At 43.4% G+C, this 11,500-nt stretch overlaps 1 protein-coding gene across 1 annotated transcript; it reads left to right on the forward strand.

The window, feature by feature from the left end:
• The first annotated feature begins 1,688 nt into the window (after positions 1 to 1,688).
• ATP6V0E2 (ATPase H+ transporting V0 subunit e2) lies at positions 1,689 to 11,025 on the forward strand. Its single transcript, XM_027841040.1, has 4 exons — positions 1,689 to 1,982; positions 3,711 to 3,758; positions 7,491 to 7,615; positions 10,027 to 11,025. Exons 1-3 carry the CDS (start codon positions 1,879 to 1,881, stop codon positions 7,582 to 7,584), a joined length of 246 nt encoding a protein of 81 aa, XP_027696841.1. The 5' UTR covers positions 1,689 to 1,878; the 3' UTR covers positions 7,585 to 7,615; positions 10,027 to 11,025.
• The last annotated feature ends 475 nt before the right edge of the window (positions 11,026 to 11,500 follow it).

Below are 11,500 nucleotides of genomic sequence, written 5' to 3' on the forward strand. Positions count from 1 at the left end.
GAAAACAGGAGGGAAAGGATGAAGGAAAGCCAGCCAGCAAGAGGGAAGGGTTTAGCCGGTGGAGGATAGCAGGATTGGGCCCAGGGTAGGGGTGGAGATCAAATCTGACACCAGACTAGGAGATGTTGGAGGAGGCTGGATTTAAGAGCATCCTTGCAAGAGGTGAGATTCATCTTCGTTATTCCTCTGGAGTGAACCAATAGGCAGTGTTTGTTGAGAGACCTGGGCGCCTCCCCTCTATTCCGACTCCCTCCTTTCAACCCCAGTGGCTTGTGGGACTTGTAGTACTTGGCCGCCACTCCTGGAGGCTTCCACACCCACTGGCGACCTTTCTTTGGCCTCACGGCACTCTGGAGGCCGGGGCCGGGAAGTGGGGCAGGTGTGCAATGGCTGAAAGAGGAACAAGGAGAAAAGCTTTTTCTCTGCCTCCTCTAACTTTAGCCGAGATAAGAGGAAGGGATGTGAGGCACTGAAACTGGTGTCTCGGACCTCTGCGAAATCTGTGGGGGAAAAAATCAGCCATTGGCCGGCTGGGCAAGGGCTGCCGAAGGACTAGGACAGAATCCGAAGGACTAGGACAGAATCCGGAGGACTTCGGTGTGCTCCTGCAGCCAGGGCTGTCTAGGCACGTTGTGCCAAATAGAAAGAAGAGGGTAGGAGTGCTAGAAACTGATCCATATACTATCCCTCATTTTCCCCTTTGCAACACCTACCGCCCTTTAAAAGCTCAATTTAAATCTCACCTCTTCCAGAAAGCCTCCAGCCTATTCTCCTCTACCCCCACCCCGCATTGGTAAAAAAAACCAACCAACCAAACAAACAAACAAAAAAAAAACGTTCCCCCCTTCGAGTCTCCTGAGAAACTTTGTTTTATAACTTATACTCTTATCAAGTGATATTGTGAATTATAGTTACGAGTGCTTAGGTCCTATTTCCCTCCCAGATCTGGAAGTGAGCTCTAGCGTTTAATCTAAATTTTCTAGCTCCACCACAGCTTACCCTAGCACGGTGATATGCACAAAGTAGGCGCTTAATAAATTTTTTATTCGTTTATTAATTTTTAAATGGCACCCCAATAGAGAAACTTGGTGCACTAGAGAGAGCACAAGACTGAATTGCTGAACACCTGGTTTCAGTTGCCCAGTCTATCACTTATCATAAAACCACGGGATCTAGTCCAACCCATTCATTCTACAGATGGAGAAACTGAGAGCCAGAGAGGTGAAATATCCTACCCGAGATCACACAATATAGCAGAACTGGGAGTCGAACCTAGGTTCTTCTGACTCCAAATCTGGCGCTCTTTCTACTTAGACTGAGCAACAGTAGGCAAGTCATTTTATCTCTCTGGCCTCAGTTTCCTCATCTGTAAAATGAGGATGTCCGAATTGATGTTTGAGGTGGCTTCCAGGTAACATTCCGTGATTTCTGTTAAGAGAAGGAAGAAAAAGTGGTATAATTTAATCCTATCTGGGGCAGATATTCTTACTTCTTCCTTACCACCTTGTTCCCTCCCATCCTACCCCACATTGCAAGCAATCTCCAACCCGGGTTCTCCTTTGCTCCGCCCTTGCCGGGTTTGCCTTGGGAAACTGTAGCATTTGCTGAAGAAGGGACCAACATCGCGAATCCCACCTGGGTCCTAAAAGCCTCCCGACCTCTTCCCAGCCCGAGGCTGAAGGAGTCTACTGCGCATGCTTCCGCATGCTGCGCTCGCTGGTTCCTTAAATCTGTGTGCTTAATCAAAGGCAGAGAAATCCGACGCGGCGTTTGGGCTTCCTTTGCCCTGGCTCTGCGCGTTCCGTCCCGGGCCCCTTCCTTCTGACCCGTCTCCGAACCTTGCATCTGGTGGTTCGAACGTTCCAGCCCGCTCCAGCCATGACAGCTCATTCATTCGCTGTCCCCGTGATTATCTTCACCACCTTCTGGGGCCTGATCGGTATTGCCGGGCCCTGGTTCGTGCCCAAGGGGCCCAATCGCGGGTAAGAGTAGCCCCCCGAACCCTCGTGGGTCCCAACTTGGTACCTTGGTTCCTCTTCCTTGTCTCTGGTCCTGTAAAGCGTTATCCCTGCTCTTACCTGCCAATCACCAGGTCATCTTTTCGGTTGCCCCTGGCCCTCTTCACTACCTTAAAGCCGACCCCCACCTACGACTCTTTCCCCTTCATCTCCCCCCACCACTGCATTATGTCTTCACTCCAGCCACTGATTAATTCAGTCAGTAAATATTTATTGAATTCGTGCCGTGCCTCCATCTGGCCCACGAACTGTGGGGATGGATACCAAAGAAAAGGCTGTTTTTTTCTGTAAGCTTACTGAAGGCAGGCACCATACCGTGCCATATATAACGTTTGTAGTTAACTTCTTAGCGTCTGATATTGTGCTCTGCACCCAGTAAACGATTAATAACTCTGCATTGAGTTGAAAGACAGGATAACTTGCCCCATAGGAGCTTATAGTTTAATTAGAAGATGCCGGACTCAGGAGAGAAAAATTTTGTTGTTGTGCCATTTCAGTCGTGTGCAGACTCTTTATAACCCCATTTGGAGTTTTCTTGGCAAAAATATTGGAGAGGTTTGCCATTTTCTTCTCCTGCTCATTTTACAAATGAGGAAAGTGAGGCCAACAGGGTGAAGTGACTTGCCCAGGGTCACACAGCTAGTATATCAGTTGCTAACTCCTTGGTGGGGACTGTCACTGCAGTAAGATTTAAGAGGGCAAGCAGTCAGGATGAGCCATGCTTCTGTAAAATGATTGTTTCCTGCATAGGTGAGGAGCTGGATAAAGAGAATGACTTCAGGCTACCAGGCAAATCTACTTCTAACTTCTGGCTAGACAAGTGGAACTCTGTTGAGACTCTCCTCTTAGGGAGCATAGTATAATGGAGAAGACCAAATGGCAATAAATTTGCCATTTATTTACTAGCTGTGTGACCTTGAGTGAGTCATTTCAATTTGACACACACCAGTCAAGTGGCTGTACAAGGCACCATACTAATCATTTGGGATAGAAAAAATGAAAAATTATATAGTGCCTTTCTTGAAGAAGCTAACACCCTCTGGGCTTCACTTCCCTCATCTTTTACACCTACGCTCCTTTTTTTCAAGGGTTGTTGGAAAAAAACTCTTTTTGAACTAATTTCCTATGAAGCAGATGATTCCCAAGTTCATTGTAACCTATTTCAGGGTCAAACTACCTCTGTCTGCCCTCTGGAATCTCTCAGTATGGTGCCTGGCACACAGTAGGCACTTAATAAATGTTTATTGACTGACAGACCTGAAGTTTTTTCTCTGATGTGACTAAAATCCCTTTTGATGTGTTTTAAGGGCCTCTCTCTTCTGTTTCATGTGGACCTGAAAAGTAGCTAGTTGGGATTTTGATAAAAACAATTCATTGCATTTCATACATCTCTTCTGTTTTCACCATTTCCTTATGTATCTTCTGGTCTCCTACTGAGCCTTTATTTCCACGGCCCTTTTCCCTTTAAATTTTGAGCTCCAGAGCTGATTCTGACTTCTACAGATTTACAAATCCTATCAGCTGTAAGTCAGCAGAAAGGACGTCTCTGCTGTGCTGTTTCCGGGCACCCCTCTGATTGGTGGGCTGCAGTGGGGGAAGAGGCTGGAGCCAAGGGATTCTAATGCCCTCTCCAAGTGGGTCCTAGACCTGTCTGTCTTTGTGCAGCCTAACCTTTCCTCTCTCTCATTGCAGGGTAATTATCACCATGTTGGTCACCACTGCTGTCTGCTGTTACCTGTTGTAAGTAACTCTCCAGGAAGTCCACTCCCCCCAACCAGTTATTTTCCTGATCTTCCCTTCCCCACATCCCCAACTCTGCCAAACTTCCCTCTTGATTCTGTTGAGCATTTAAAACATCATACATGTTGCACTGGTACCCCTAAGGAGGTAAGGTTTAAATGACAATTTGCTAGGTAGGGTGCAGGGGGTGATTCTTGTTGAGGAAAGGGTTGAATTAGATGGCCACTAGGCTTCTCTGATACTGAAGTTCCATGGTTCTCTGAGATGAGGTGGAGTTTACAGGGGTTCCCTGCTTTGAGAAAATCCAAGACATGACAGTTTAACTTAAAAATAGATAAATTTGCATTATGAAAGTGTTCTTTCCATTTAATTTGTGATGCCTTTATTGCCTGTCCGTGATACATTATAGGTATAGCATGAAACACAGGAGAGATTGTAGTAGTAGCAGTGACCCAAGTTGGCTGCCTTCCTTAAGTATACTGAAAGGCAGCATGTCACTATACTGATTATCCAACAAGGGAGTTCAATACGAGTTATGTTTCTGGTGCTACTCTATTTGAGCCACCAGCCCAGAAAAACCAGTTGCCTTAGTTTCTCTCTGACGTGTGCACAGTCCAGCTTCCCAAAAGGCTACAGTAGTTTTGCCAGCCACTATTGGGTGCTCAGCCTGCAAATGCCTAGACTTGTTCCTCCTGTCCCTGTTCTCCTGCAACTACTTCTGCTACTCAGATCTGAAATTTAAACTAGGGGACAACATGGGACAACATGAGTTATTGCTCCAAAAGATTTAAAATAGGAAATGTATGAAGCTAGAGTCTCCACCCTGTAGCTGTAATCTCTCTCTTGGTCAATGGTTCCCATGTTCATAGGGTGCAGGTACTTAATGTGGTATGACAACAACAATAATAATTAATAACAATAAGGCTTAATAAAAGTTCTTTAGAATTTGCAAAGTGATTACATATATATCATTTCGTCCTCATAACAACCTTGTGCTATTATTATCCCCATGTTCCAGATGAAGGAACTGAGGCAAAGAGAAGCTAAGTGATTTTCCCAGGGTCACTTAGCTCGTAAGTACTTGAGGCATGATTTGAATTCTGGTTTTGATGACTGAGTCCAGCACACTGCCCACTTTGTCACCTACGTGCTCGTGATGTGATAGGTAACATTTATAAATAGCACTTTAAGATTTGCAGAGTGCTTTACATATGTATATCTCATTTAATCCTCACAACAAACCTGTGGTGTTGGTGCTATTATTATCCCCATTTTACAGATGAGGAAACTGAGGCTGACAGAGATTAAGTGACTTACCTAGAGGAGAATAACTGGTACTTGTCTGAGATAGGATACAACATGCTGTGGGCACTCAGGAAATCTCCTTTTCTTTGAAGAGCTCTGATGGGCTATGTGCCTCATGATATGGTGAAAACAATAATGGACTAGTGATTAGGAGACCCCAGTTCTTGTCCAGACTTTGGCACTTCCCAGGAGTTGTGGATAAGGCATTTAATCTTCTAATAACAATAGCTAGCCTTCGTATAGCATCTACTATGTGCCAAGATCTATGCCAAGCTCTTTACGAATATTATCTCATTTTATTCTTACAACAAACCTGGGAGGTATATAGTATTATTATTACCCCCATTTTACAGTTGAGGAAACTGAGGTAGACTTGCTCTAGTTTTCACAGCTAGTAGGTATCTGGGGTGGGATTTGAACTCAGGTCTTCTGACTCCAGGCCCAGCACTTTATCCACTTTGCCACCTAGCTTCGGTTTCCTCATCTGTAAAATGGGGATAATAATAATATCATCTTCTCTGCCTCCCAGGATTGATCGAAAGAGATAATAAATCTTAAAGTGTGATCTACATCCAGATGTCGTTGTAGTTGTTATTTTGTTATCTCGAGGAAAGTACTCTGAAATGTTGAGCCAAGGGGAGGGAGTGCTGAATAGATGTTTTTCTTGCTCTCAGTAAGGAGCAGAAATGAAGAGTAAAGAGGCCTTGACATTAAAATGTAAGCAAGTGGAGAGGTGATCTGATTTACAGATATTCCGCTTTATGAAGAAGTTTATCTGGGACGTAAGAGTTATGTAGAGCAGATACAGCTATGAGAAGGAAGGAGGGTGAAGTGCAGTTAATCTAGACAGTGATGACTATTGATATCCTGCCTCATGAAAGAGATGGGAAGAAACCCATTCTTTTGTCTGATTGTTAAAGAAAACCACTGCCTTTGGGGACTGAGAGTTAATTTCACTGGGGGTAGAGGCTCTCCTGTCAATGGTTTCAAATAACCAAGCCAAGTCTATCCATCTTACTTGGTTTTATCACCTCTCAAGCAAGGATAGTTCTGACCTATTTCCTATTAGGCAGGCATTTTGGTATAGTGGAAAAAACCCTGGACTCCAAGTCAGAAAACCCGTGTGTATGTTTGTTCTATCCCTGCTATTTATTAGCTATGTGACCTCGAACAAGTCGGTTGATCCGAGGCAGGTAGGTGTTGAAGTGTATAGAGCATGGGGCCTGGAGTCAAGGAAGATTTGAATTCATATCCAGCCTCAAACACTTACCAGTCATGTAACCCTGGGCAAGTCACTTAACCTCTTATAGCCTCAATGTCTCCATCTGTAAAATGAAAATAACAATGGCCCCTACCTCCCAGAATTGGTGTGTCAATAAAAATCAGGCAGTATTTGTAAAATACTTTGCAAACCTTAAAGCAGTATAAAAATGCTACCTGTTACTATTATTATCATCATTATCATCTCTCTGAACCTCAATTTTCCTCACCTGTAAAATAGGGCTAGTAATATACATACTACTCATCTCCTAGGGTTGTGAAGTAGTAAACTGCAAAGAGGTGTTATTATTCCCTTCCTCTAGGAAGCCTAACCTGATTAAATAGGATAGGATGGAATAATGAACTCAAGCACAGATAGTGTCTCAGCCCTGATTGTGGAAATCTCCAGCACCAACCGTCTTTCTCCAAATGTACAAAAAAAGGAGAGCTATCTTTTCTCTGTCACCAGTAGTTGACCCATCACCACCCTGACTCAGCTGAAGACTTCTAATTATAGAGCTTTAAAGAGCATCTAGTCCAATGTCCTCATTTTACAGTTGAGGAAAGTGAGAGGTTGAACATAAGTTTCTTTCGTTTTTGCCTTTGTATCTCTAGAAACTAGGATAGTGCCTGGCACATAGAAGGCACTTACTAAGTGTTTGATGAATGACTGATTGTCCAGTGACAAATGATCATTTAGTGGCAGAGCTGAGCCTAGGGCCTGATTCAGTTAGTAAGTTCAGTTTCCAGGGCTGTAGTCAATAAATTCAGTTTTGTGTTTAGATCTCAGAAGATCCTTAAGAAATATTAAGTCATTTGGGGTTATTAGGATCATTTGGTTAATGTAAAGTCATGGGTTTGTTCTCTGTGGGCCAGTTAGCCATGCAAGGGGAACAATGATTTATGGACATAGGTTGTCCCTGTAAGGCTGGCTAGCTATCACATAAACACATGTGCTTAGTCATAGGGCAGTCGGGGGTACACAGTACTGGGTTCCCTGTGATCTAGTCTCATTAGTGGAAGAAAAGAAAGCATAAACCCTAATGATTGACAAGAGAGCGGCAGCACACTTTTTGCATGGAAAAATGATCGTATTAAATAAACTCATTTGTCTGAGGTTCAGGGTGACTCCTTTCGAACTCGTGATCTTGTCTTTGCTTCTGGTAGCTGGCTGATTGCCATCCTGGCCCAGCTGAATCCTCTGTTTGGGCCCCAGCTGAAGAATGAGACCATCTGGTATGTCCGATTCCTGTGGGAGTGACCAACTGCCATCACCTGTCCCAGCTACCAGGGTAAGCAATGAGACCCTGCAGATCCTCCCCCCAGGCAAAGGGGGACCATTTTCCTTTTTTCCACAGCCCTAAAACACTGATCTTTTATGGGTGAGGAAGGAAGTCCCTTTTTTTCTCTCCCTCCGTTTTTAAAATTAACTTATTTTAATTTATCAAAAATCACTTCCATAAGCTTTTGAGTTTAAAATTTTTCTCCCTTCTCCCTCCCTACCTCCCTCCCCAAGATGGCTTAAAATCTGATAGAGGCTTTACATATACATTCCTATTAAGCATATTTTCACATTAGTCATGTTGTAAGGAAGAATTAGAACCAATAGGAGAAACCACAAAAAAGAGAAAACGAAACAAAACAGAAGAAAAAATAGCAAATAGTATGCTTCGATCTTCATTCATACTCCATAGTTCTTTCTTTGGATGTGGATAGCATTTTCCGTCATGAGACAAGGAAGCAGGACACACTCCAGGGCATTAACTCTTATTGTTTTTTGAATATGAGAACCTTTTTTTTTTTTAACATCAAAAAATTTCTCAGATATCCTCCACATGATGGTAATTATATTCACATTGCATATTTTGTTGGCGCTAAAGAAAACTCAAAATGGCAATGTTTGGTGTGCATTGGGATTCATGGACCCCTTACAACAACTCTATAGCTCAAGGGGAAATGTTACAGAAACATTTTGGTTTGGGTCGCTTAATTGCAAGGTCAGCAAAAATTTTAGCCCTAGTTGAGCTTAGTAGTAGATGCCTCTGGCAAGCTAGAAGTATAGGTTTGGGAGATATAGGAGATAGAGGGTGGTATAAGTGGTGGGGAGCAGTACAGAGAATCTTTCCCACATCAGCAGGGTTGGCCTCAGGTCATCCCTAATGGCCCACTGCAAAGGGGCTTCCAGTATCCAAGCCTTGGCAAAGCTTACAAGTCTATACTGTCTAGAGTAGGCACGAGGCACCCACGGATGTGTTGGTAAACTGGCTCTCTGATAAGCAGGACACATTTCTAAGTTTAATCTTCTGCATTATTAACATTTTCTCCATCACTTTCTTAAACTTAAACAGCCCACAAAACAAATCAAGCCCAGGTTTGTTTCATTTGCTCATTTCTGAAGTGTGAATGCTCTCATTTATCCTTGCTCTTGAAAGCTGGTGTGAGCTGGCTCCAAGACATCCCTGGATGAGCCCTTGCTTTCTGAGACTCTGAACTCTGTTCTAGATAACTCAGTTCAACAAACATGTGCACAAGGTACAGTGTGATGAGGGCAGGAAGAAAAAGTATTCTTTTTCTGACCCTCTCCTTAAGTAGTTCACAGTCTAATGGGGATACAACATGTGCATAGATTTTAGAGGTGTAGACAAAGCATTCTGAGAACATTTGAGGAGAGGAGGGGTATTAGGGAAAGCTCAACAGAGTAGGTGGCTCCCAAGCTGGGAAATCTTTTGGGGGGGCCCCCCTCATGTTGCCATCCTATTTCAGGTCATCATGACTTCTCCTGAACTAATGTTCAGCCTCCTAATTGGGCTTCCTGCCACCATTCTTTCCTTTCCAATTTATCCTCCATATATTGGTCAAGTAGAAATTCTTAAAACACAGATATGATCACGTCACCTCCAACATAAAAATCTTTGGTGGCTACCTGTTTCCTCAAGGATAAATATACAAAATCCTCAGTCTGGCATTTAAACTGTTTGCAACCTAACTCCCATCTACCTTACTGGGATTATTTCATGTTACTTCCCCATAACACACTTTCTTTTCTAGTCAAACTGGTCTGCTACCTGTCTCTTGTACTTGACTTCCCATCTCTCACCTTCATGCCTTTCCACAAATGTTCTGTGTCTGGGACGCACTTCCTCCTTACCTTCACAGAATCCTTGGCTTCTTCTCTATCATAGCTCAGGCACCATCTCTTACATGAAGTCTTTCCTCCACTTTCCCAACTCCTTCCCCTCCCCAGTTATTAGTGAAATTACTTTGCATTAATTTGAATAAACTTTGTACTTATTTATTAACATGTTGTATTCCCAGGGTAGAATATAAGCATGGACTCTTTGGTCTTTGCCTTTGTATCCCTAACATATGTTAGTTGCTTAATAATGTTTGTTGTTTTGAATGAAAGGAAGAGAATGATTTGAATACCCTGCTGAGCAAGGAGGCATACTGGAAAGCAGAGGTGGCTCTATTCTAGGTCACTGTACTCTGAGTTTGCAGGGTCCTCCTTTTGTGTTTCCTCTCTCTGGGGTGGGTATCGTGGAGAGTGGGAAAAGAGACACCATATTTAAAACATGGGCAAGTGAGGCACTGGGGGAGGGGAAAGAGGTCTTGGGGAAGGGGTTCAATTGTGTTTGCTACCATGGGAAACCCAACTAACACACACACACATATATATATACCTGCTTTGTCTTTGTCTTTTCAGCTTCTCCAGTCCTCTTGCTCTTCTGTTGACTTCAGGTGCGGTCAACCCCGATGGCTCCTCCACTTCTGAATCACTGTGTTCTTGGTATTGCTCTTTCCTGTCTTCAATTTGGTCACTCTTAGACCTAGACCTTCCCATTGGATTTGATCATGAGCCCAGCCCAATTCTAGGAAATAACCTCTTCCATGGGAGACCTGGACCTCAAGGGAGAGGGGCTCATAATCAGGTCAGAGTGAAAGGATTCTAAATTTTTAGCCCTCCCTCCCTCCTTCTCCTTCATTATCCTTTTATGATTCTGTGATATACTTTGATATAAAATTTGTGGACATGGTGAGCCATGGAGATGGGGGGAGGAACTTTCTTTTCTTTCTTAGAAAAGTATAGAATTGGAGTAAAAACTAAAATGTATGAAATAATTGTTAATTCTCTTCAGAGCTGAAGTCACTTTGCCTAGGAAAGAACAAATGTATTTATTATGTGTCACTTGGGTTGCTAATCAAATGAACTTGCTTGTTTTATATAAAGAGTGAAGACCTAGAGTAAAACTGGCAAACAGAAATGAAAGGGATCCAGAACATTTTTATTTCCTAATTTAAAGAAGAAAAAAAACAGCTGGATTTCCCTCAACAAATTTTTTTGCGTATAGTTTTTTAAAATATCCCTAGCCATTGAGTTTCTTGAATATATTTAGCTCCATTTCATCCAATATCCTGTTGATCTGTCATCCCAGTTCCTTGAGGGGAGTGCCAAACCCTAAAATTGGTACCTTGGAGCCTATAGAAGACATGACCTTGGGTTCTTTGCTACTCCACAAACTAGTTGGACATACAAGATGGAAGAGGGGAAAGACTTGAGAATGTTCCCATAACAACTTGTCAGTAATTGCATAGTGCAGTAGAAGGGAGCAGCTGGGTGTCGAAGTGGTGCTGGACCTGGAGTCAGGAAGAGTCATCTCGCTGAGTTCGAATCTGGCCTCAGACACCTACTAGCTGTGTGACCCTGGGCAAGTCACTTAACTCTCTTTGTCTTAGTTTCCTCACCAGTAAAATGAGCTAAAGAAGGAAATGGCAAACCACTCCAGTGTCTGCCAGGAAAGCCCCAAATTCATTCATGAAGAGTCAGGCATGACTCAATAACAACAACAACAAAAAACACTGAATTTAGAATCACAGACCTAGCTGGATTCAAAGTCAGCTTTTGGCTCTGCTGGTGACTCCTTGAGGTACTGGGGGCCAGTCCCCTCAGCTTTTGGAGCTGCAGCATCCTTTCTAAAGTGAGGGCAAAGGAGCTCTAAGAATCTTTTCCATCTCTGGATCTTTGTTTCTTCAAGCCAAGGGCTGATGGGATGTATAGATGTAATGGAGTGCCTGGAGTTGATATTGAATAATCCAGGCGCTCCTTCCCCCCCCCCCCCCTTTCACCTTAGAATCTTGGAGGAGCTCTTGGGTTACATGCCTGAGAAAGCATACACACC

The sequence above is a fragment of the Vombatus ursinus genome, unplaced genomic scaffold (genome assembly GCF_900497805.2).
Source record: "Vombatus ursinus unplaced genomic scaffold, bare-nosed wombat genome assembly UNPS02014852.1, whole genome shotgun sequence".
NCBI lineage: Eukaryota > Metazoa > Chordata > Mammalia > Diprotodontia > Vombatidae > Vombatus > Vombatus ursinus.